Source organism: Rhamphochromis sp. 'chilingali' (genome assembly GCF_963969265.1).
Source record: "Rhamphochromis sp. 'chilingali' genome assembly, chromosome: 15".
NCBI classification, from domain to species: domain Eukaryota; kingdom Metazoa; phylum Chordata; class Actinopteri; order Cichliformes; family Cichlidae; genus Rhamphochromis; species Rhamphochromis sp. 'chilingali'.
Window position 1 is genome coordinate 17,463,638 of NC_137942.1, and position 27,416 is coordinate 17,491,053.

A 27,416-nucleotide genomic window follows, 5' to 3' on the forward strand; every position below is an offset into this window, starting at 1 on the left:
TCCTTAAAAGATAAAAGCCTTATTAGAGGGTTAATATTGAAGCGGAAATGAATCGATAAGACCCCCAGACAGCTAAAAACATCAATGCCACTGTGTGGCTTTCAATTAAATCGAACTTTTCACATCTAGAGCACCTGTTTTCACGCTAGTCTGAACAATCCTGCAGTGGACATTTCACCCAGCCGCTTTTATTTTGAAATCAAGTCAAAGCGGAAGTTGTATTCTCGTTTGCTTAACTCCCATCTACCTCCACAGGTTGCCCTCCCCTTTTTTGAACTAACCACCTACAATAAGTTTGACAGCTCAGCTTATTTTCACCCCCTGAGTGTGTGCTCACACGAAGAGTGGCAGCAGCAACAGATAGCTCGAGTCTCCACCACAGGAGTTACTTTTCCCTTTTTTGTTGCTGTGCGTGCGTCCCTACGTCTCCTGCTGGCTATGAGGAATTTTATGTCTGCGTAGGTTTGGTCACCGCTCCCACTTGGACCTGTTTTTTGGGGAGGGGGTGTTTGGCATCGGTGTACAAATAAGTCAATTCATAATTAAAAATATAATATTTTCTTTGTCGGCCGTCGCGAGGGAACTACATTAAACATGTCGAGGAACGCGGAGGAGGTGAACAAGCTCGCTGAAAGTACATACAAGGTAAGCGCTGCTTTCCTATGAAGGTGGGAAACCCAACAGGTGCGAGAGGGAAGAAGTGCCTCCTTAAACTCGGGTTCAAGTTTACAGGTTGACTTTTACCAACCTGTTGTCTAACAGGTGTTATTCATGGTCCTCGTGAGGTTTTTTGTTTGTTTTTTTTAGCAGTAAAGTTTACTTGTCGTGTGGACATTCGCCTTTAAGTAGTTTACCTTCTTTTTGAAAACACAGCAGAATATATAGGGTGATATATGTTTAGCTTATGGGCACTATCACAAGTAAGTGACAGTGTTACAGCAGAAAAAAGACTATTATCACACTTGATTATCCTACCCTGGGGTCTTGCTCTTTCAGGATCCCTGAGCTTTAAGTGTGTTCTTGGTTTACTCAGCATCTCAGCCTGCACTGTTAATGAGTTCACTGCATTTTTGTCAGCACTCTTTATTTTAGTTTAGAAGCTTCCCGAGAGCTTGTAACTGCCTATTAGTGAGTTGAATCACTGGTTTTGAGAGAATAGCCCCACCCTGGGAGTGGCATTTCCTTTTCCCTCTTTTCCCATTAAATTGCTGCCGTGGTTGATCAGCATCATTTGGGCTGTTCTGTAGTTCCGTGCCAACCAGTAGCCTAATTAACTTTAATTTATTTACTGAAGCGGGAGCTTTTCAAGTGAATTGGTATTTACCACTCCTCCTTATCTTGGATTGTGGGGAAACTGCTCCCTTTAAAGCAATTTTAATAAGTAATCAGCTGGGGTTTTTTTTTTTGTTGAGTCTATGATTTAATTGGGTTTCAAAGAGAAGCCTAACCAATGAAAATGAAACGTTTAACTGAACGTGAGTGGGACTCACCAAATCCCACCAGGCTTTCTGACTTAATGGTCCTCTGCAGTGTGCACGCCACAGGTGGCAGAGTAAAGGTGACTGTGTTCAAAGCAGGAGGAGGAAAAGCAGGCAAGAAGCTTTCTCTCACGCATTTATCCTTTTTAAACAGTTCTTATCCACCGGCCTCCTCCAGGGTCTACCCCCACAGCTCATTGGCGTGGTGAAATGCAGGAAAAAGACTCCAGGTTTAATAATTTAAGTGGCTGTGTGTTTTGTGTGGTAAGATTATACAGCAAGCTCCTTGGCAGCCATCACCTCAGGCTCATTGATAATAAGCAAGACAGGCTCCCAAAATAGTCTGTTTAAATACTTAGTGGCAAGTTGTGTTTGTTTTTTGTTGAAAATGAACACGATTTGGCTGTTTACATGTTTCATGGACTTTTAAAATGCAGTGTGATTTTCAGCAATGGAAGAACAAGTTCTTCTCTTACAGCATTATTAGATGCTGAAAATTAAAGGAAAGGTTACTGAGTCATTTCTTATGAATGCCTGTATCAGCAGGGAGCTGTTACTTACACATTATGTCAGTATGCTGCTGACAAATGTCTGACGTACAAGTGGCTGAACAATGCAAGACTCATGAAACATTGTTTGCCATGGGTGTCCTAAGGAGGTTTTGCGTGTGTGTGCATGTTAGCCAAGACCTGTCCTATTCTGTACTAATCAGAGGGTTGGACTTGACATCTGTAAAATGGAGCTCAGAAAATTAGTAAATCTTTTTCCAAGACATAATTAGTTCCACTCCACGATGTTGATTAAAGGATGGCGATCACTAGAGACCCCACTTATATCAGATTAGCCTGTGTCTTTTCATGCCCACGTTGTTTAATCGATTGTGCATTCTTATTCGTATTTATTATTTCTTTGTTGTTTTTGTGCTTCCTGTCTTAAGTTTCCACAGAAGCAATTTTTGGCCTCTGTGACATAATTTGTAGACATTATCTGTATGTATGCGAATGTGTGCCTGAAGGACATGGTTATAGATTCCTTTAAACTGTCGTCAGGCTCTAGTGTGACTGCATTCATTCATTCTTTGCCTCGTTATTTACATCTAATGTCACTCTGTCAGTTTGACAGTCACATTGAATCCTTTTTCTCTCTCAACCCCTTTAGACCGTAATGGAACAGTTCAACCCAGGACTGAGGAACCTGGTCAACCTGGGCAAGAACTATGAGAAATCCGTAGCAGGTGAGCTTTTTTTTTTCCCCCTTTGTTTTTGCTATTACATTAAAAAAAGATTCAGAGTTTATATATTAAGTTAGAGTTGGCTAAGAAATGAAAAATGGCTAACTGGAAGGACAAGTTAGCCATTTTGGAGGAAGGATCGGACAGGTTGGATAATAATGTGGCTATTTGTTACTCTGTGGTGTTCAGAGGGTATTAGGGGCTACTGTGACAAAAATTAATGACAATTTTATCATTTTCCCAGCAATGACCCTGGCAGGAAAGTTGTATTTTGATGCACTGACTAAGATTGGGGAGAATGCTGCAGTTTCTCCTGTCTCCAGAGAATTAGGTAAGTTTCCAAGTTGATCTGTCCTGTGATTCTCCACTGGGATAAACTGGGGGAAATCTGCAGACTGTGGAGGCAGCTCCCTTTTTCTCAAAAAACTTTCTTCTTTCTAATTTATTCAGTTGTATTTTATTCCCAAGGCAGTCTTTTCATTTCTAATAATAGTTTAAGGATGATTTACTGATCCTCAGCCAGAGCAGATTGTTGTTTAATTAAAGTTGATGGAAAACCTCAGTTGAATGATTTTTTTTTTTTCTGCAACAGTCAATGTCATTTGGTATGTGTTGCACACAGATTTGTGGGAGCAATAGGAAAGTGGCCTCTCTGAGTATACAGGGTAGATGCAGGTTTGGGTGAAAGAGCAGGAAGTGTTGTAGGTCTGGGGAAAAGATGGGAAATTCTTCAGCTTAACAAGACAAAGCTGAATTGAGAGGGTGTGTTGGGTATATGACGGGAGGAGAGTGAGGCATGTTACACGTGAATAATGCAGTGCATCTCGAGTTGACTTCCTAAAGTAGCTCACAAGCTTCACTCCATTGCATTTGTTATGTCTGTAGATTTATTCACGAAATGATCAGATGTTTATCACCGGCTTCATTCTAAATATGTGTGTAAACATGGGATAATTGTGAGGAACACAGGAGCTGAATTCATTCAGTGGCAGTTGCCATTTTAGAAATATTAGGTTTGAAGTTTTAACAAAGTGAATTTAAGTCTTAAATTAAATTTTCCTGACCTTGCTGATCGGGAGCATATTTTCAATTTAGCAGGATTTGCCAGTTCTAAAGTGCATCTGACATCAGTGTGAGAAATGGATCATTCACAAGTCAATGAGATGACCCAGTAATCGCAAGCTAAAGGAAGTTAATATGTATGCCCCTCAGTCGCTGGTCTAAATCCTTCTCAGCCCCATCTCATAAGACGATGAAGCACAGCCTTGACTCTACACCTGCAAAGCCTCATAAGAAATCAGAGGTTTGCAAAAGATATCCACAAGACACTTTGTGCAATATAACTAAAATTAATTTAGAAAAAAATAAATGAACAGAACAACAGCTATTCCCTGGTTTGTTTCATGATGAAAGAGAGCAGGGTAATGTTTGAACCTCTCTTTATCACTAAAAAACTAAACCCAGGCAGTGCTCTAGCTCGAACACATCAGAAGTTACCCACTGATTAAGTCCAGCACCGTTCTTGTGATTTTTATGTATTTGAGTGTGATAGACTTGGGAATACACTGTTTGTTCATCGTCCTATGTTCGTTCTTCTCTAACTCCCCAGGCTTCAGTTCCCCTGAGCTAATTTGTAGTTCAAAGAAGTCTGGCATCCTAAGTCATTGTCACTAGTGTCACACTTTGATTTAACCACTGTACGCCTCTCATCTCCCCTGCTGATTAGTAGCAAAACTGCTAATTCAATTTAGCAGCACAATGGGAAGTGCCACCTGGTGTCAGTTTCCTGGCACAGTTAAAGTGATACTCCACCCAAAAAAAGAAACACCCTGTGCACACTTGGAAAGTGGCTAGAAAAGTAAGCCTTTGAATCCTCAATAGCCTCCTTGAATTCACAGTGGCACATTTTTACCATAAAATATTGTGACAACAGGTCCTTCTGAAGTTTGCATCCTTAAGGCTGGTTTAGAATTGCAAAAATACAATATTGATATAAAACATTTTGGTTGGTTCATCTATAACGATGAGCCTGTCAACATACGATAGATTATACTGTGTACAGACTGAGCATGTGTATACTGCAATTTAAGACCATCTGTGATCTCGCCACATTGTACACATGCATTTTCTTGCAACCATAATCAGTTGGTAGGATCCCAGCTATGATTGGCCAATTAATCAGTCAAAAACTGTTGTAATAAACTCAGTTTTCAAGATTAAATACTCAAATCAATAGTTTTAATGTTCTCAAATTACCCATTTTATTTCTGATTTTGATGTTTCGGGCCTATAGACGGGTGATTAAACGATTCATTAAAAAAAAAAACAATCCTCCCTTTAATTCAAAGTAACATACCCACTAATTTCCTCCTGTGTGGCATTGTGTGATCTCACGACGGATCAGTTTATTCTGAGTCATTATGCTGGATTATGTAGAGCGGTGGGTGTTCATCTAGTTTAATGAACCAGGCTTGAAGACCCAATTGCATTGTACTTGGAGTCTGTGCTGCACGCCTCTATAAATAGTCAGGATCTTCAATTTGTGTCGTGAGTTGCTGTCAGGTTCCTAAGACATTGTTTTAAGTTGTAATAATTGTGGAGACATCTTCTACAAGAAATGTGGCGTTAAAGTCTACACATCTTCATCACGAGGCTGCTCATGCTTGTAGTGAAGCTGCTCTGTAAGAAACATGAGCTCCAGTGACAGATAACCAGAAACCAGATACTCTCGCGAGGCATTAGAGCACCGGTGCACCTCGTTCTCTCGCCCCTTTCCTTTATCTCTCCCTCCACTTCTGCCAGAGTTCAAATGTCAACCTCTTTTTTTTTTTTTTTTTTTTTCTCATTCGAACGCTCAGGTTTCTGACGTTTGGTCAAACAAAGAGCAGGAATTAACATGTACAGACCAGGTTGTTTGGATGCAATAGGATTAGAACGTGCTTAGAATTTGCTCTTTACATCTTCTCGTTGTACTTCTAGTCTTGATGCTAGAAACAGAAATGCACAGGGAACAGTGAAAAGAACCACAAAACTGCTGCCTAAAAATTGGAACAGCAAACAGCCTGTAAGATATCTTGACTGTGCTGCATTTCATTGTCCCCAAAGAATTTAATCTCATCCTATCTTGTCCTTTTGCAGCAAAAAGGGTATTTATAGATGTTTCGTGGACACAGACACACAGTGACTAGTGTTCAAATGGCACCAGGCCCACTTTACATAATCCAAGCATGTTTGCATGCTGTCAGGTGGCTCTCATAGATGCCAGGATTATTTTGTCCACAGTCAAAAACGGTGGAAGAACTGTGGGTCTTCCTTTTTTTTTTTTTTTTTTTTTTTTTTTTGCAGGCTTCTGGGAAAATGCAATAAAGTGCTCCGTCTTCAGAGCCTTTCTACAAACACAGACATTGCCTATCTGTCTCAACATATGCAATTACGAAAGACACTGTTCACTGTCATGTGGGACATAAAACAATTGTATCTCATCAGAGACGAAAGGGGATTTATTTAAATCGATGGTGGTTGAGTTGGCTGGGTTTATCTCTGTGGTTCTGGTTGGGTAATAATGGCACATTGCTTTTAGAGTTATCCTCATAATGATACACTATTGCCCTCACACCTTGCTCAAAAGAGTGCACCTGTTGCCGAGCAACGTTTTGTGTGGTCTGTGCAACAATAAACAAATGAGTGAGAACTGCTGGAAAGAAACTGATGCAATCTTTATGCAGTTATTAATATGAAACATTTACGTGACATCATTTTCTGAATTTTGTTTTTGAGGTATGTTTATGACTCGACTTATACGCCTTACATATAAACCAGTCTGTCTGGTGTTTGACTCAATACCACACCTGTTGACATTTTTAAGATTATTCTTACTGTAAAATGAGGGGAGTTTAAGGTTGGGCCAGTCTTGGGCCCTGTTTTATTTTAAATCTAGCATAGCCTTTCTAAACTCTTTTTCTTTCTTTTACTGTGTATTGCCATATCCAGCACTACTACATTGTCATTTCTTCTCTTATACTTATTGTAGTACCTTTTTTCTGCCTCACTATTTATCTCCTCACCATATTTTTCTCCCACCCTTACCCTGCCTGCACTACCCCTCAGCCTCTTTTATTCTGCTCTGTCAAAGGGCAGATTTACTGGGATGAGCGGAGTCTTTATCTGCCGAGCTGTTTGAACTGCAGCAGCCAGTCTCACTGTGAGGCAAGGTGGAGCAGGCAAGGTGTGGAAAGATGGAGCAGGGAAGGGCAGTGTTTACATACTGATGAATGTACAGGTCAGAGTGTCTGCAGGCATATTGAAAGGCTGTCAAGGATTTGCGCAGTGCATTTGTGCACATCAGAACACAGTTGAAAGACGACAGCAATTTTTTATTTTTCAAACCTTGGTGTGCAGGCTGTTTTTCCTATTTATCCATGTGCTTCAGTATGGGTCTACTGCTCTGTAAACCAAACAAATAACAAATCTAGATGAGGACTTGATGAGTAAAGTATTTATTCTATGATGATTTGGCTTGTCTGTTTGTAACACACAAACTGAAGGTGTTTGTATCCTGAAGCAGAAGCCACTGATGGCTGGTTACATCATTATCAATACTTATATGTGCGGTACAGCTGTATTTGTTGGCTGCAGCTGCATGGGAATCAGCACCCATGGGAAAATGCTCAGTGTGGGAGAAGATGCAGCGTGCATTTGTTGAACGTCTTGTAATCTTGTGTTGGCAAATCCACTGATGTATCCCACATCTATGCTACAAGCAGAAAATATACCCGACATATGCTGAGCATTATCTTGAATTTAAATTGCTGTTGGATGTAAACTAAGGATGTCTTACGAATAAGTTGTGTTCATGAGACTGCACACAGATGATTCATTTTCTAAACAAATTTGTCATCTTCTTTCTGCAATAACGTCAAAACAGATAAACTAAGAATGCTGGCTAAACAACCAGAGTGACCATCTGTGTAAACACAAGTTATTAATTGGCCCAAGACAAATTTATACACACACATTGTTATTCTGTGTCTACCCATCATCTAAGAGGTGTTGAAAATGGTGATTATCAAAGGACTGCACCAGCCAAACACACACACCCATGCAGATTTCAGTCTGTGAGCAGTATTATCCAGAAGGCAGTATGTTACAAAAGCCTTCTTTTGCATGTGAACTCTTGACAGTGTCATAAGAATGAAGTGTAGAAATTATCTTCAGTTGTCCTTTTTTCTCACATCTTGCACAGCAGAAAAAAAGCCTGCGTGAGATACTCCATTTGAGTTAGACGAGCTGGGACCTGCCTGGGTAGACCAGTCTCGTGGGCACAAAATAGGCACAGACTCGGTTTCAGTGAGCTGGCAGGTTAAAGACCACGTGCACCTACAATCAATAATATCTAGAAAAGTCACACCTCAGTGCTTGTGTGTAAACGGCAAACCAGACTCAAGACCGTTTGTAGCCTTTCTTGTTAGTAGAGTTACTGCTATTCGTTTTGCATAATGCTTGGCTTTGGGTACTAAGCAGTACTATTTGAATGCAAAGAAGTTGAAGGGAAATCAGTCTTCAGTGAAGCTGCCAATACTTTGCTTATTTGTTACTTGAAACCACCAATTTACTTTTAAAAGTAATTTAAAAAAGTAAGGAATAACACCTAAAAATTTCAAACTTGTCTAATAGAAGAAGAGGTAGTACAATTTTTATCTCTGGGATGTGGGGACTTAAAATGAAACTGCTGTACTTTGGCTTGGCGCTACAAGCATGTAGTTATTATGCTCTGCATTGTGCTCTGTAATCCTAATTTGATTGTTTTTAGGAAAAACAGGTTATGATTTGTGGCAGCCTGCCATCTGAGTTCTTTTTGATTTCCTGAGCAGCAAGTGGTCCCGTTTGGTCCAGGCTCCATATAGTTTGCTTTCATACCAGTGAAGGAAATCCTACATCACATCTGTAGCTGGTTACTTTTTTGGTTAAAGAAATATTGCAGATACTGTCAGGCTTATAGGCTATAGTCTGTGCTGTGCATTATGGCTATCATTTTACACTTTAGTGGAATATCTTTAGATAATGATTTTCTGTACAGTCGAGACAAAACTTTCCATCTTATAACATTAACCTGTGTGACATCTTTCCCCCTCCTTTTTTTGCACCTGGCAGGTGTAGTACTGACAGAAATCTCAGAGGTCCACAGGAACGTTCATCTTGAGCTGGAAGAAAACGTGAGTCTTGAATATGTTTTTGCAAATGTATACATGTTTTGTTTTACGTTATCGAATTGATTTTTAATTGTATTGCCTCTCCCAAACGCATGCTTGTCTCACTCTCTGAACCTGTTTCTCAGACTGAGGTGGAATTCACTAACCGGCATTTAGTGGTGTGCTGTCAGCAAACGGTTCTTTTCATCCTTCTGCTGCTGTTGATAGACACCACCTTATCTTCCTACCCACCTACAACAACTGAAGTAGCATCATGAGCAAGAAAAACATGAAACATTAGATACAGAAGGAAAACAAATGGCTTTGGGTTGTAGGAGCAGCTGGGGCTTTATCTCGTTGCTGAGAACAAGCAGGTCCTAACATGTCCTGTCCTGTACCAGCTGGGGCAGTTACAGTTTGATTAATTAAGTATGAGCATTGTGTACGCTCTTAGCACACTAACACCACAAAACGGTTGCACGGACTACTTTATTAATCTTTTGTTCAGTTTTGAAGAACATGTTGTAAATGTTTATTATGTAAATGTTGCAAAATTTCAGTTCACTTTGTGTTTAGGTAGCATGGAAAAAGACGCCATCGCTTTGTTGGAACTTGCAAATATCAGATATTTTAAGTGAAAATAATTAGCAGAATTTTATGTATCATATTTCACTACAACACAAGCATTCTTAAAATTTAGATGTTTAAGACCTTTTAAAAAGATCACAACATGTTGGGCGCATTATTTTTATTGAATGTTGCACAAGTTTTGTGCAAATAAATGATGCTAGTGCCTGAAAGTAAACCAGAAAACATGAACATGACGCAGAAAAGTTGGGAGGCACTCTTCTGAGACATTGTTGCAAACGGCATCAGTGGGTGGGCTCAGTTGTTAATGGACGCGAGTTTATGACTCACAGCATTAATTCAGGTCAGAGAGTCAGTCTGATGACTGTGTTATGTATACTACAGTCCCTGTGGTCATCTATGTTTTCAGTGATGGGGTCTTCCACATCATTGATCTGCTGCGTGTGGGTGCAGACACTGCATCACAACAAGGGGAGCGCTTTGACTCCCTCACACTAATGAGAGGGAGAGAGCTGGAGAGCATCTGAGAGAAGACTGTGGGCATTCCCACGCTTTGTATCTGACTCATTCATAACCGCAACCTTGGACTTGGTTCTCGCCCCCACACCGATACACTTTAAATGATCATTCTCCATTTTTCTCCATGAGACTTGCAGCATTTTTCCTTGTTTTCTGCTGACAGCAAAGCTTGACAAACTGTAGCCCTCCATCCACCCATCAAGTTTATAATAACCAGTGTGTCTTCCTATCCTCTCTTCTCTCTTGTCCTTCCTCCTCCTCTTCACCTGAAGTTTAAGAGGTTCCACAGAGACATAATAGCTGAGCTGGAGAGAAAGACTGACATGGATGTCAAATACATGACAGTGAGTAGTTTTTTCTGTGTGCGCGCACAACTAAGTTTGGGTTTGTTTTTGTTATCACTGGCTTTTGTGCTACATTTTTATTCAGCAACTACATGAAGTGAGGGAGACTCAAAAATAAAAGCCTTTGAATTGGTTTTTAATACAGGATCAGCAGGTAAGGAGGACGTAGATGATGGTTTTTAAACCGTGTTGAGTTGAAAAATATGAAAAGCAATCCTTTTTATGCACTTGATGAACTATAATCTCGTTCTGTGCAATAATGCAGGAATTTTTTTGTGACTCTTTGAATTGGGCATATGTCCTACTGAAAGGGTTATTATCAGCACAACACAGGACAAAGAAGGGCCTATTTTCTGCAGTACAGCAAGTCTGTGCCCTTTCAGAGTGATGTTTGGTACTCTTGAGTCTGTAAATGGATCTACATGACTGTGCAGAGGTAGCTGTATGCACACTTTACATTTTATTTATAATAAAACAAAGTTATTCCTCTCTGATGTTCACTTTGCACTAGTGCCATATAGTAGATGGATCCAGCCTAACACATCATCACAGACGTTTTAGGAAACGGTTTACATTGCAAATCAGCTTGCGTAGTTTACTGCATAGTGTGAAACATGACTTTGTACTGGAAGATTTTTTTTTTTTTTAATATATCCAGCATATACTGAAAACTGGACTGTGGATATATTTTGGCAGTTTTCACCACCATTTTTAAATTTCAAATGATTCATCCAGTTATTCTTAAAGTTCACAGTTTCTCCTTATTTCTGCTACCCAAGATGGTTCTGACAAATCGCATCAGGTTGGTGTTGCAGCATTTACATGAATCATTCTTCTGATCTAGGCCACATTTAAAAGATACCAGATGGAGCACAAGATGAAGCAAGATTCTCTGGAGAAGTCCCAGGCAGACCTGAAGAAGCTGAGGAGAAAGAGCCAAGGCAAGAATGCGAACAAGTACGAGAACAAGGAAAGCGAGGTGAGACGAACTTAAAAAAAACAAAAAAAAAACAAAAAAAACCCAACAACTCCTACAGACACATGACACATCGTACACACATGCGCTTTCTTTGACACACGTGGGTGTGTTCATATAACGAGCCTCATTCACAAACCTTGACACCTGAAACTTGCAGCCAGAGTAGCAAAAGTTACTGGCAATATGTGAAGCATCTGGTCTGTGCAGTTGTGCAGAAGCTCCTTGTTTGTTTGGGGTTTTTGGCTTCTTTTATTTTCTTCAAGAATACACCCGCACAAGGTCCCCTTACACCATCTTGTTCTACCCGCATGTCAAATTATAAAAGTTGCCAAACACGTGCACAAACAAGAAAGCAAGCAAGCACTAACTCTTCAGGCTATAGAAGTGACATTTGATTAGGAAACGCTAAAGTTAACCAGGCCACTCTTTGAGAAGTGGAGACTTTATTGCACTTTTTTGTCTTGTTATGTATTTAATGTTTTACAAGGGCCAAAATGTTTAAAAGTGTGCTTTTATTGTCTTTTTAAATTATGACCATTTATCTGTTGGTACTTATCCGTGATCTGTGTGTCACAGTTACCTCAGGTGCTTTACGTCATTGATCTCGATTAATCACTGTGGAATATGAAGTCATTATAACAGGTTAACTCTGTTATTACATGGTGCAACCACACCCTGGCAGTGACGCTGCTAAGTGGAAAGTGCAAATGAGTTAAACCTCAGAGTTCCCTCGGCCTATGAGCATACCAACTTAAAGTCTTGCATAACCTGCCTACCACTGATCCTGCCAGGCAGCTTATTCGTGTGTGTGTGTGTGTGTGTGTGTGTGTGTGTGTGTGTCTTTTGCATATTTAAAGATTTGTGTGTTTTGTCAACAAGGTCTACTTTACTGAAGGCTGATAAACTGCATAGTTAAAGGAAGAAAGAGAAAGAGACCTTAAAAGGAGTTTCACACTTTAATAGAGGAGTGCACTAACATAAATACTTGATTTTATTTTCGGCTTTAGCTTCTACCTCTGCCTACACTTGACTTGTCATTGCCCAGAATTATTTTCTTTATTATAAAGGAGAGAGAGAGAAGCACAAGAAGTTGTGCATTTTATTTATTTATTTTTACAAGATATATGAGCTTGAATCGTACTGTAGTCTCTTTTAGGAACTGTATTTGATGTTTTTCTGTCAAAAATCATAGTAAGCCAAATGTCCTTGGGGTTAGGTTACGGACTTTTAGTCAAAACACATTCGATAGAGTCACGAAGCTCAGTGAAGTTGCCAAGGACATTGATTCACATTTGTATTACATTTTAAACAAGTTAGTTACAGCCCTGGATTTTTGCTTTCACCATGAAATGTCAGAGCAAGTTAAATTATCTAAGAAATTACAGCTTTAGTTTTAGAGCCAAGCTTCTGTGTGAACACGGTTGATGATGAACTCCACGTGCCCTGTGGCTTTATAGAAATTTCAGGCTTGCTTCCTCTTCCCCCTTATTATAAATTCTTCTGTCACCTCATTCATTCTTTTGTTTTCTCATTCCTTTGTCTCTCACTTTACCGTGCTCCATTTCCTCTTTCCTTTTCACCTTACTGCTCTCTCACCTTCCCATCAAGTCGCAAGTCTTGTGCCTACTTATCTGATTTAAAGCCAGGTATGCGATTTAGAGATCTAACAGACACCAAGTTGGGCTGTCATGCAGACAGGAGCTTACAGAAGCAGATGATTCACCAGACACCAAAGATTCTTCAAAGGCAGGGAAGGATCTGACAGAAGACGGAGAAGATAAAATTAAAAATGAATAAATAAATGAACTGGGAGTGCTGTCACAGCTGTCAGACACCTAATTAAAAGGCTCTCCCAAAAAAAAGTTGCTGCACATTTTACTTTCTGTACACAAGGATAGCAAAGATTGGGATTTGTATCAAAGCCTCTTAAACCTCAAAGAGCAGAAAGTCAGAATCATCTGTTGGGGAGGTGTGTAATTTTTTTTTTTCTTTTTTTTTGTTTGGTTATCTCTGTTGCGATCCTCTGCGATCCTCTCACCTCCCTCACCTTGTAGTTCTCCGGATAAACATAGCTTGTCCATAGCAACAGGGTGACTATGGTGTTGACAGATGTAAAGTGATTAACAGGGTGTGTGTGTCGAAACTGCATTTTACACTCCCCTTTTACTTTTTCCCTATATTCACTCTCTGTTTTTCTCCTTCTCTGTGCTGCCCTTAAGTCCTTTTGTATTTTTAAACAGCAATTTAGCAAACGGGCTGTAGTGGAGTTATTAATACTTCAATTCATCCCACTGAATTTAGTGTTTCTGCTTTTTTTTTTTTTTTTTTGCAGTGTTAATCAGTTTGTTGAAAACAGTGTTGTGGATCATGTGGGTTGTACTGCTCACTCTATTTTTCTCACCTAGAAAAGACTGTGCATTGCAGTTTTTCTGACATGCACAGGTAACACGTGTCAGAAAAACCACAATGTAGAAGCAACAGAAAATGGCGCTCACAAAATACTGCCGATTTGTATAATAATCTGTCTGTACTGTAGAAATATATGCAGGTGCTTTTCAGAAATCCCCAAAATGTACTAAAGAAGTCAGTTAATGCATTTGTGTTTGTGTGGTCTCCATTACAGTTTTCTAGCTGTGCTTCATTATGTTTTATTATATCCTTCATTATGATACTAAAAGATTAAAAACTTACGCGGCTGCATTAAAATGTGCCCTCACAGGGTTTGATTGAAACAAAACGGAGGCACAGAGAAATGATAAGTGAACAACTGGTCAGTAACAAGAACAGTTTTAGTAAGAGTTTTATTTCTGCACTTATTTGTGTAGGTGTGAGTATTTGCTTCTGAAATTTGCATATGATTGTTTGTTGAAATACAGACACAAAGGTAAGCCTGTTATCAGGATTTCTGGTATCGATGGAGGAAATTAACAGATCTAAATAGATGCGTTTGTGCCTGTCACGAAAGCATAAACAAACAGGAAGATTTTCATTTGGTCAGGAAGACCGGCGACTCTGTTTAGAAAGGGCAAAACGGTATTGCCCCATATTCGTTCATGGTCTAGATAACCAGAAGAAATTGTATTCATTTGCCTTTTTGTGTGGATTTTTTTGTTTTTTGTTTTTTTTAAATAGGCAGTATTGTTGTTTTTAATTATGAGGTCATGTTATTGTGCATTTTAACTTACTGGTACAGTGTTACCAAATAGTGACCACTTTTCTACGTGCAGAATATTTTTGGGAATAACATGGATTACAAATGCACTGTACCCGGCACAGGTTTGTGGTAAATAAAGCCTTCGGCCATTTGAGGATTTATCAACCAAGGACAGAGCTGTAAGAGCTGAATAGAGAGGGTGTGTGCAATGCATTAACAGCCGTTAGAGGTGTGACACTTCCAGTCAGTTGGATGAGAAATGGCTCCCACAAATTTTGACCCCCCCCCCCCCCCCCCCCAAAAAAAAGAGATAAATTAAGGCGCATGAAGAAGTCAGGAAATGAAGGCAATATTAAAAGAAGCTGTTTCATTCAGATTGTTGTTCTAACACCGTTCACTTCATTACATTTCAGTGATATCAGCATTTACTAGAGTAGTGAAAGTGAAACTGAATATTTATATCTGAATATCTGGTTCATTTGCATGGATCCCACATACGTGGACACATCAAATCCTTTCAGTAGCTTTCTGACCTTTTTATGATCCCAGACTGTCAGTGTAGATAATGCAGCCCTCCCTACTGTTCTGCCCTTTCACTAAACATCAAATACAGCACAGGCTGTCAATAAAATAAGATCTAAACTAATAATACTTGTCCTCTGCACAACACAGATTAGAATAATGGCAAAGGAACCCTGGTCTTTTTATACATTTTGCCCTTGTTGGGTTTTTTCTTTGTGTCTCAACAATGACTGTGTCTAAATGGCTGTAAACCATGTGCATAGCGAGATAAGACCTTGATTTATTCAAGGTGGTTGTTTGGAAGGCACAACACAGTTCAGACCTGCTGAATCTGATCTGTTCAAAGCTTATCATCTTTTCAGTTATGTTTGCCTAGATGTGCATTTGTACACAAAACAATTTGAATGTTGTCTATGGTTTTTAATGTCCACTTGCATGCATGTTTGCAGTGTCTAGAAACGTTGGCAAGCCGACAGATGGACATGCAGTTGTTCGTCGCCGATGGCTGTAAGGAGGCTCTGCTGGAGGAGAAGAGGCGCTTCTGCTTCCTTGTGGACAAACACTGCATATTATCCTATCAGTTCGCTTCCTTCCATGACAAGGTAGACAAAGTCCTGCTCTTATTATGTTGGAAGCAATCAAACTCTAGTCATATTATATTGCTGGTTCAGCCAGAAGAATTTATTCCGAAACCCACAATCTCTAGAGTCTCAATGTATCACGTTGCCATAGTGATAGAAATGTTGCACTCCTTCTACTGATTACTCATGTTTTCTTTTAATATCTTTTCTTATTTCCACGACTGCTGGATAGGCCAGAGACATACTGTCGGAAAAGCTGAGCACCTGGCAGGACCAGTGCAAAGATGCCACCAATATGCCCGAGAGTGTTTTGTCAATGATTGAAGGGCTGCGTAAGCCAGTTCCCATCACACCACTGCCCTCCCCGTCCCCGTCACGACACAGTGTGGTATGATCAAAGTGACAATCCTAAGACTTGTTCTTGTGCTACATGTGTTGCTGTCTTTCATACTGTACTATTTTTTTTTTTTATTTATTTTTTTTTTTTTTTTAGTACTGTTTAGATAAAATATCATTACTACGTAATGGAAACTTACCTCAGAGAGACGATTTCCGAGTGTCTCTCTGTAGGTCTGCTTACCAATCTTGACAAGATTTAACCTGTTATGTACAAGGTTGGGGTTTTTTTTGTTTTGTTTTTTTAAAGCATTGCTGTCAAATGTGGAAAAGTAACAGGGAAAAAAAACAAACATCAAAAAATTGATAACTCATATATGCAGGTAGCCTCTGCAATGAATATGCCATGCTTGGTGATGGGGCTCCCAGGCTGTAGGATGTTTTGATGTCAAGGTTATAGAAGTACCTTATATACTGAGGCTACCGTGCTGACACTGAATATTTAATCATATTTATCTTTCTATGTTCAGACTAAATCATAAGGATACTCAGAGTATCTTCCAAGGACAGTTTTTGCAATTTTAAAAAATATTATCCAGATCAGCCGCAGAGTTTAATGGGTTCTTCATCTGCCTACACTTCACCTTTCCACCTTGGCAACTTATGTAATCTTGCTTAAAAAAACATATAATAATGATAATGGCAGTGATCGCAGACCTCGACTTTTGCCTTGGCGGAGTTGTTGGATGATAAACATTTGTCTGTTAGACCCGACATTTTTAACTGCTTAGGGTAGTAATTCTTGGGCATTTGTTTAGCTGTTACTGAGGCTGCTACTACCTGCATGTTTTGACAAAAAAATCATTTTTTATTTTTTTTTATCTTTTATTTAATTTATTTTTTTTAAAGGAAATAAGTAACATACTGGTTTCACAAATACAGCCACCATATCGCTAATGTTTTCATTCATTGCACTGTGGCAGAACATATCTACTCCCCCGGCACCACCTAAGAAAGCTGAGCCCAGCCGTTTGGTTAATATGTTCAACCAGGACAACAACCCCACCGCTGTAACCCCTCCTTCAAGCAACAGCACAGGTATTGCGGCAGGTATTTTGACAGTTGTTTTCATTTAGCACTTTGCTCTGTGCTTTTGTGTCCTCACGTTTGTGCTTTTCAAACAGATGGTTTTTGCAGGTGTAATGCAAGAACCATCTGTTTGTTCCTAAAATGTGTGTCTCCTTTATGCTGCATGGAATGATGATATTTGCTTCTCTGCGCTAGAAAATGTTATTCCATGATGAGCTGCATGAAATAAATGTGTTAATAGACCTCTCTGCATTGAATCATCTGTTATTAATCTGTCTCTCTTCCACAGCATGTCTTTTATCCTGTCTTCCTTCTCTCACCCCAACCGGTCGCAGCAGATGGCCGCCCCTCCCTGAGCCTGGTTCTGCTGGAGGTTTCTTCCTGTTAAAAGGGAGTTTTTCCTTCCCACTGTCGCCAAAGTGCTTGCTCATAGGGGGTCATATGATTGTTGGGTTTTTCTCTGTATTTATTGTACGATCTACTGTACAATATTAAGCGCCTTGAGGCGACTGCTGTTGTGATTTGGCGCTATATAAATTGAATTGAATTGATGTTTCGGTCAGTTGCCCCTACACTGAAATACCTCAACAGCCAATGGATAATTTATCACGACTTTATGTGCCGGGTTCCCAGAGAAACAATCCTACTGACTTTGCCAGCCCTCTTACTTCTCCTGAATTATGACCATGAGGTTGACATTTGTTGTTCAGAGTAAAATATGTCAACAGCTAATCTGCTAGAGACATTTTCTGTCACAGTTACTTTTTTATCTATCAGGTCATGCTTTAAGTTTATCTTGTACATTAGATTATGTCTAAATCCAGCAGCTGTAATTTTAGTTTCTTTAGTTTCGGTTGCACTTTTTGTTGAGTACTATTAGGCAAGGTCAGTAACCATAGCAGCTACTGTGACCACGTTAGCAAGGCTTTATATTCTTAATCGTGCCTTGTGTTAACACTGCTTTCTGCTTTTTTTTTTTTTTTTTTTTTTTTTTTTTCTTTTTTTTTTAAACCTCCTTCCTCTCTCCCAGACCACGGGAACGGCGAGGACAGCAATCTCGCCAGGTCTGTATCTGTCGCCACAGGGCTCAACAATATGGTGAAGAGACCACGTGTGCGCACCATCTTTCCCCATACTGCGGGCAACAATAGCACACTGCTGAGCTTTGATGAGGGAGACGTCATTGTCCTGCTCATCCCTGATGAGAGAGACGGATGGATGTATGGTGAAATGGAGAAGAATGGAAAGTGAGTCTAACTACGTGTGATGAATTTATACAGACCAGATATGTGATATGAAAAATTATAATCACAGAAATGGGGGAAGGCTTGTGCACACACTGTGCTGTACATAGGGGCCCGATTAGATCTGTGACACATGCAGTCATTATTGAGATGTAATTCAGCTGGCTTTAAATGTCTTTAAATCATAACAAGAACTCTGTATCATCATCACCTTCTTCCTACTGCCTCTGTCAAAAATTCATGCCATATTCCCATGAATCAGGTGATTAATAGGAGGTGGAATTCTGTCTTAACTGGCCAGATGGTCCCTCGCCTGATTGCTAGGCTGACCATGTATGAGCACACACAGCTCCAGGCTTGTCAAGTGATGCCTGTGCTGGAGAAGTCACTGATAAGGAAATCAAAGTAAAATATGGCCTGAGGGTGGGATGTACGATAGCAGACTGGAGTGAGGTGGAGGGAGAAGTTCAGAGTGCCACCTGCTCCCCCACACAGATAGGCACCAACCAAGTCCACTCTCCCCAGATCTCTCGTTCGTGACTTTTTAGACAAGTATTTGATCTGAAGCCCTTGAAAATGTGTTTTTGAATTTTAATCATTCATCCGGTTTGATCTTTATTGCTTTCAAGGGAAATTACATTACAAATATACCCAGAAAGATTGATCAAGGGCATAAAAGAATCATTTCTGAGTAGCTTTCAAAAATGAGGCTAACACAAAGTAAAACTTTGGTCTTGATGCCTCGCTGCTGCAGGTGGGGCAAGCTGAAGCGCCTAAAGGCTTAAAAAGTGTATATCGTCATGTTTATCAGAGCACAGCGTCAGACAAGATGGGCTTCATGTTCCACAGGAGGTTCGGCTTTGATTCTTTTGGTTCTCTCGTTGGGCTTCTGCCTTTGTCTCATATCTGCTTTGATACTGTATCCCAGCAACTCACCAGGACTGTTTCAGATATGGACTCTATTGATGGACTGAGAGATTGAATTCCAGCAGGACTGAGAAATTTAATTCCAGGGAGTGAAAAATCTACGGATAATAGAGCAACATTTGTCAAATAATGACATTTGACTTCTGTGTGTGCATTTTATTGGCATGATTCCTAAATAAATTATCCAGTCACAATCATTAGAGTTGAGCTTTCTTTTCCAGGAACAGCTAGTAGTGTACACTCTTGACAATCGGTACTTGTAAACTGTCCTTGACTGAAATCAAGTAGTCTCAGTTGCTAGCGTTAACAGTTATGGTTGAAACAAGCACGGGTTCTCTGTGGAAACTTTTCCTTAAATAAACAAAAGCAGTTATTCAGTGTGACTGGGTGAAATTCATTTTCCAGTAGGTCCTGACTCTTTACTTTTTTTTTTTTTTTTTTTTTTTTTTTTTTTTTTCCTATTGCAAGTACACTGAGGAAATACCTATTCTTCAAGTTAGTGCAAATATTAACATCCATCCACACAGAGGGAGGGGCAGATTGATCAAATACTGATTAGGAGCAATCTTTCTGCATAATAGTACAATGACGAGGAGTCCTTGGTCTGAACTTGGGATAGGGACAAGCTTTTTTTTCAAATGTGTTTCAGAACTAAAGTAATCAATTTTTTATTATTAAGGTAAGAAATTTTTAGCATAGCGTCTAGAAATTAATTTTGCAATAATAAATTTTTTAGTCTTTCATTATATTCTTTGGAGTCAGGTTTCATTTAGACATCTGTGTGTGTGTGTGAGGGGGCTCGAACTGTTGCCACTGAAACCTCACAGGTCTCTGAAATTCTGGCTCAGTCGTGACTCATTTTATTAAATCAGTGAAAATCAAATTCTTTCCACACAAACTCTGTTCCACCTCGACGGGTTCAATAGAAGACTTTGTCCACAAGATCTTTTCTTCATTTGCGTCATCGGTTTCCTTTGATGGAAAATAACCTGTTCCAGCCTGAAATCTTTATTGTCAAAGATGAACTCCTTCAAAATAAACCAAAACTGTGATTGAAGTTGCAACCTTTAATGCTCTCCCTCTTTGCAAATAACAAGTGACAGATTCAACCTGTTTGCTGGCATAGTCGCCTTAGGCATACATTCAGACTGTGTATACAACAGTAAAGGCAACTGCAACGGATCCTGCTCCTTTATCTGGTTTCTGTATCTTCTCGATAAGAGATGGAGAGAGCCGCTCAGGAGAGGGCAGTGCATGCAGGCTCTTCACCGATCACTTGGAGAGTCCTTCAATTGAGCTGATAACGACCGCTGATGCAATCCTCTCTAAGTTGCCTGCTGTGTTTCTTTCTTTTAGGAGGGGCTGGTTCCCTTCATCTTACTGCCGTGCTCTCACTGAGACACTCGTGAATAACAACAGGTAAGGAGAAGCCACATTCCAGCTAACACACACAGACCTGCAGGTGTCATATTGCAGCCAGCTCTATTGTTGGAAGTATTTCCTCTAGTTGGCCCTCTTGACATGATAATCTTTACAGTTCTGTGAGGATTTTCCCATTCCTTAACCTTTGAGTCCTGCTGTTAAGCATTCTGTCTTCATTTTTATTTCTGTTATTTATTCATTTATTTATTTAAATGACGCTTGTGTTGTTCCTGACGTAATAAATGTTTCAAAGCCTCTGATAAAATTTAAGTAATTTGTGATCAAATGATTCATGTGGAGCCCTTTTTCTTTCCTTTCTTTTATTTAATGAATCAAAAATGATACTTTTCACGCGAGCCCAGCAAAATATCAGGAAACAGGATGCTGTTTGCTGATGAATAGATTTTGCTGCTGATGAAAGAGAGAGAGAAAAGGTTCAGAGTCGACTCCAGGCTTTTTCTTCAAAGAGACTAATCCCTGTTGGATTAATTTATTAGATCTTAATGTGCGGCACCTCCCACAGAGAGGCTGCCAGCCAACTACTACCACCACTCCTGGAAAGTGAAAATTTAAACTATAACCAGAACCTGGGGACAGAACACACAGACATCTGCATCCCTCTTCTTTTGTCCATATTAGGAATTTCAATTAGCCACATTCAATCTGTATCGCTTAACGTCAACATTTAAGCTGGTAACCCTAACCCATGATGCAGCCACTAAAAATTAAAATGCAATACTCACATATGCCTGGAGACTCACTTGTGATGAGTTTTATTATGTAGCTACTTCATTTCTTTGACCATCTTTCTTTTACCATCTCTTATACTGCCCTCCTCTTCCTCTCCAGTGAGCCCGCCGCCCCGTACCGCAGCAGAAGTGTGGTTAACCTCCACCACCAGGACACAGAAACAGACGAGGCAACCATGGTTCTCCCCCCAGCAGATTACAGCAACATTCCGCAACGCAGCACAAACCACAACACCTCGTCTGCCGGCACCATCACCACAAATAGCAATCACCATCACTCCCCCACGCCCTCTGTAGCCTCCTCGTCTGATCACAGCACGGTCAGTTGGCGATTTGGTTTGTGCGCTCTTCTTTGTCTGACATGTTGGTGTTTTAAAAAGAGAAACAGAGTCTTGTAGACTTAAGGCGTGACTTAAAAAAGCAACTGATTTGATCTTAGATCAGGTCTGCGAAGAGTTTGACCAGCTTTTTTCTGCCAGCATACTGTCATCATGTTGTGATATGACTGGCACTATGAGGCTACATCTCACCTTATACCTGCTGCATAAAGGCTGCTGTACCCTCAACTGTTTTTACTGCCAGTGACAGTGCGTGTGTATGTAGGTGGTGTCAGATGAGCTTTTCATGTGTGTCCTGGAAACCTGACCACACTTTAATATAGTGCGAGTGTCGACTGATGTAGACAATGAAGGGAAAAAAAATGTAATTGTTAGGACTCGAGGACAGTTTTACACTTTTGAGCTTTTCAGAAAGTGTAAAGTATGGGATTATTTTCGTAATATTTAGTCTTATTTTTAAGACAACGTATGTGTGCCAGCAAAATAAAATTAAAAAAATTAGACTTTCCTATTTCCGGGTTGAGAGACACATGTATAAAGTTTATTTAGTTACTGCAAATGTAGGTTCTGATGCACATCCTCTCACAGCATAAGTCTAAACAGGATAAGTAGTAATAGATGCTAAAAATATCCACAACCTGAAATGCATTTTGAATATGCACCTTGGTGTTCTGAGAAAATAAAGTAAATACTGAGTCTAAAAACTGACTTTGTGTCCAAAGTTTTAGTCCCACGACTCACCTTCACTGTTTTTTGTGGGTGAGCAGAACACAGCTGTAATGATTGTTATTGTTAGGATAATCTCCAGGGTGGTGATGATGGGTCTCTGGGTAGTAAGAGGCATTCACATTGAATTGAAAATTAGGTTTTATCATCTAGGGTGATGGTGCACACATGCCATTCTTTGCCAGAAGCTTTTGTATGCAGACAATGTTTTTTAAAATATTAATATTATTTCATCCATCTCTGAGAGTTTTTTATTTCTTACCTTGCCAATGTTCTTACATTTGCATGCCATGCAAAATGGCAGGCAAATTGTGGTTTGGTTCTAGGAAGGCCTTTTTGTTCCTGTCTGCTGGTTGGATGTAAATGCATTGTGGTATGTACGGGTTAAATGCGCATGACCCGTCTGCACAATGACTTACACAAGCTCTGTATATGCTCTACAACCATCTTTACTACACCTCTCTGACATTGCTTTTCAAGATAAATTGTGCACTTAACCTTTCATATTGGTCAGCCACAGTTGGATATGGACTTTGCACATATTTCTTTTCCTGCACATTCACGTTTGTTTACAATGCAAAACATAGAATTCAAACCTGCACATACACAGAAAAATATCTGCTCAACATGTATTGAATATTCACACACAGTCATGTTTACTTTAACCTTAACTGTAGCTTGTTTTCAAAGGTCCTAAACGTCTTGACTTTACTTGTGTGACCAATTTCACAAGATTTCTTATTGCGTCGTCCCTTCAGAATAGAACTGCAGTGACTTAAGTTCAAACCTGTGAACACATTTCTTGGGTTTCTTTGTTTTGTGTTTTTGATTTTCTAAAAATGACCATCAAAAGTGTTTGGTTGTATAATTCTGATATTAGATATTTTTCCACTCTTCTTTGTAGCATTTATTTAGACTGATTTCCTGGCAAAGACCCATCATTTATGCATCATCCATAAGTTATCTGACCTTAACCATTGGGAAGGTCTTTCTGGAAGCACAAAGTGCAGATATCTTAGATTTGTTATTGTGGCCACATAGCTCAATTTTGATCATAAAAACATTTTGCAGAAGTATTTGGCTTGTCCATGTGGGTAGTCAAGCCTGAAGCTTTTGATTTTGGAGCAGAGGCTTCTTTCGTGGTCGGCACCCTCTCAGTCAGTTTTGATGTCCTTAGCTTTTCCCATTGTTCCAAGTATTGGTCAATCTAATGAGTGCTGTCAAACAAATTCTTGTAATGCTCCAAAGACACAACAGTTGTAGTCAATCATCATCCCTAACTTAATACGCCTTAACCATGTCAAGTTATCATAGAACTTTCACCATCACTTATTAAAAGATGAAGTGGGTGTATGTATAGATTTGAGCCTGTTGATTAGAGATGATCCAAAATAAACCCCAGCTTTTTTTCACCCAACTCTTGTTTTTAAAGTTGTCAAATATGTTGTACAACTATTCCACCAGTTCCAGCAGCTGAAAGAAATCATTAAAAGCCTAAAATGTTCATGACATTAATGCGCATGATGAGTGTGTAACTTCTGACCACAACTGGACATGGAAGATGAGGCAAGCAAACAAAACACAAACAAAATAAACACAGTCGCCGTGGCTATTCTGTTAGGTTGATGTTTGACCCACTTAAAGGTCAGGTGGCAAATGGAGATACTCTTCTCCTCCTTGCCTGCATTTATTATTAACCAGTCACTTTGGTCAGGGCCTCAGGCTGACTTACACTAGTGGGACCAAATGTTAGTGTGTGTCCATTGTCAGTTGTATCAGTCTACATCCTGGCTCTGCATTATGGTGGAATTCCACTCTGGGTGAACCTGATATCCACTATCCCTCATTGTCAATTCCTTCATTCTTTCACTCACATATCTGTCTCTTTATCTTTTCATCCTCGTGCCTTTCCTTCCTGCTTTACATGTCTCCCACCAGTTCCAGGATAAACAGGGTTCACTTCCAGGGAAGTTTATTCCTTCCTAGTGACTCACGAACCCTTGCCATAACTGTTTAAAACACAGACATATGCAGGATCCCAGAATAGACACGCGTATGGGAAAAAGTTCTCTACAGCTACAGCAGATTATAATACTCGGCGAAAAAGTGGGCGGCTGAGGTTGTGTGTTGGTGTGCGCACATGTTTATGCATGCGTGTAAAGTTAGTTAGCAACTTGGGGCTGGAACATTCATGAATATTATTGCCATAATGATGCATACTGCATCAGTCTGTGTGGTTATCTCAGGTAATTACCTCTGAATAAATTTCTTGGCACTGTTGGTATAAACTAGATGTTTTTCTTGGGTTATTTTTTTTCTCTCTGCTAGTTCATAATTCTTTTTTTTTTTTTTTTTTTTTTTTTTTTTTTTTAACATAGCACCATGGCTTAAAGCCTGATTGTATTTCCACATTCTTTCTTTTGCTTGATGTCAACAAACTGGTTGGAGTCTGTATCAGCAAAGCCTGTTTTTAAATGATGTTGGTTGGTCTAGACAAGGAAAGGTGAGAGAAAAAGACAAGAGATGTAGGGGGAGGTGGGATTTCTGGAATGTTCTGTCATTATCAGTTTAAAAAAAGCACCCTCACTGGTTTGTTTGGGTGTGGGAGAGATAAGATGACAACTAATAGTAATGAATAGAGTGTAGATGCAGAAAAAGCGAGAATATGATCTGAAAGATTGAGATCTACAGAGAAAGTTGAACTGTAAGAGTATCAGGGAAGTCGATACTCATAGCTGACTGAACTCTGTGTTGTCTGCTAGCATATTGTGACTCTGTGTTAGTGCTGGATATATTAAACCTTAATCCAGGACCTGGTTTAAGGGAAGTTCCACAGAATCTTATTTAGAGGATAAATTATTACTTTTCTTTTAAATAAAGGCTTTTTGAAGTCCAGGTAACCAAGTTATGAAACTGCTGGGCCTCTGTGGAAATGAGATGGGTAGTGTCAAGACTGAAGCGCCCTGGTCAGCAATGTCGCTCAATCGGTCCACTACTGACCTCTTGCGGAGTCTGTTGAGTACTGCAGATTGAAGGCCAGAAGGCACGTTAAATCCGGGACAGTGGATGTTACCAGGAAGACGAACAAAAGCAAGCTACAGTTTATAAAACCACTATTGTGTAAAACAATAACTCAATTACTACTGCTACCTTTACTTTATAGTGAGCAGTAAATTGTGTAGTGTAACATGATCTTATTTATTAAAACAACCTATCACTTTTCGGGGCTATGGAAAATATATTATTTTTGTTGTGTATATTTTAGAGGGCACTTCCAGGGCCAACAAAATAGGTAGTTATTCCCATAATTGTTCACCCAACATGGAGTTTTGTTTAAAGGTTTTGGTTTCGTTTTGTTTTTTCCAAACTGCAGTGTAAGTAAATGTGTCACCACATTTAACTTATTAAAAACATATAAACATTTGTTTACAATATTTGTGCAGCTGGGGTTCAGGTACATTTTCTCTATACTGCCAATGTGATCATCATGACTTTTTTGTTGTTTGTTTTCATGCAAAGTCACAAATGTGCAACCAAGAGTTTTGTGATGTTACGAAAAATGTTAGTATCTAATAAGGATCCAAATTTTTATTAGATCCGAGTAATGATTCAGCTATAAATCTGTTAAAGGAGTTTATGGGTGAACCCTTCCAGGCACAGAGCACCTGTTAAGACACTTGCATTCACCATGGCTTGTCATAAGAAAACTTAGCACGGTTCATTGTGCTACAGACTTGAATTTCCAGCAGATCCAGGTTCCATACACCGTCTTGTGACATGAGGCATTAAATTGTTTTCAGTACAGTGTGTTCAATCCTTCAGCTGTGGAAAATGTGTTAAATTCCCCTAGAAATCAAACGAGTGTAAATACAAACGTGGCGATAAATCGCCGAGGCATTAAAAGTGCAAATGTGTCACGGTTTTGTGTTTGGTTGGGCTCGTGATTCGCATGTGACAGTATACATGTCTGTTTCTCCTCCACAGGCGAGTCAGCCTAATGGCACCGCAAGACCCCCGCCAGCTTTCCTCGCGTAAGTCGCATAAGAACATGAGCGAGATGATTTGCTTTTCTGTCACTCGGACGTAAACTCATCATCATCTGCTGCATTTTTCACAGGGGAGGGAACCCTTTCGCCACAGTCAGGCTCCGTCCAACTGTCACCAACGACCGCTCCGCGCCAGTCATCTGATCTGTCCACATTTCCACCCACACTCAACTCCCACAAACCCTTGTCAAACTTCCTGTGTCATCTTACTGTCCAGCAGCTTCTGATCTGGATGAAAATAAACTCTGATATGGAAGTACTTTGGGACCATTTTGTTTACTGAACAGATCCACATATATTTATGAAACATATATATTTTCTATGTCTATTTTTGCCCTTCTGTGGTGTTAAATACTTGCCACATTCTGACCTGCACATAAGATATGAATGAATAAAAACGGTCAAAGAGAGTAGTGGAATTATGTTGTTGCTTGTTCATTGACAGAAATGACTGTTAAGAGATCATTTGTTGCCATAGGACGGTGGAAGAAAGTACTGTACAGGACCTCTGCATTTCAACCTCAGGTCCAGATGATTGTTTATGCTTAATATTGATACGATGTGGTACAGTGACTACTCTTGTGTATATACATTTGCACAAAAGATGCTTTGTCCTTAGCCATCTAGCTTAACTACGGGAGCGTGGAGACCGCACTTCTGCCTTAACAACACATTCATACTTACTGCGAAATGTTGCATTCTTCAAACTGTCCATACAAGATGTTACAATCACCTCATCGTACATTATCTGTGATGTCAGTGCTTCATTGACTACACATAAAACCATCAGTGTGTGCACTTTTCCCCCTGACCCATTTACACCCTTTAACAGAAATTGCTGTATGGAAATAAAGATCTATTTCTTCAGTTTGTTGTTTGTTGATCTGAAAAAAAGTGACTTTAAATGCTTTTTCATCTGCATTCATTTATCTGGGAGGGGAAAAGAAGGCAAGAA

At 39.7% G+C, this 27,416-nt stretch overlaps 1 protein-coding gene across 2 annotated transcripts; it reads left to right on the forward strand.

The window, feature by feature from the left end:
• The first annotated feature begins 303 nt into the window (after positions 1-303).
• On the forward strand, positions 304-27,315 carry baiap2l1b (BAR/IMD domain containing adaptor protein 2 like 1b). Of its 2 annotated transcripts, none has more exons than XM_080905743.1 (14): positions 304-645; positions 2,637-2,712; positions 2,954-3,040; positions 8,860-8,921; positions 10,277-10,348; positions 11,193-11,327; positions 15,453-15,605; positions 15,817-15,972; positions 16,904-17,030; positions 18,040-18,256; positions 20,537-20,599; positions 21,452-21,671; positions 26,400-26,446; positions 26,533-27,315. In XM_080905743.1, exons 1-14 carry the CDS (start codon positions 595-597, stop codon positions 26,603-26,605), a joined length of 1,539 nt encoding a protein of 512 aa, XP_080761869.1. In that variant the 5' UTR covers positions 304-594; the 3' UTR covers positions 26,606-27,315. The 2 variants fall into 2 exon arrangements, with proteins under 2 accessions (XP_080761869.1, XP_080761870.1); XM_080905744.1 differs by having other exon boundaries at positions 16,904-17,018; positions 26,533-27,314.
• Positions 27,316-27,416: the final 101 nt, after the last annotated feature.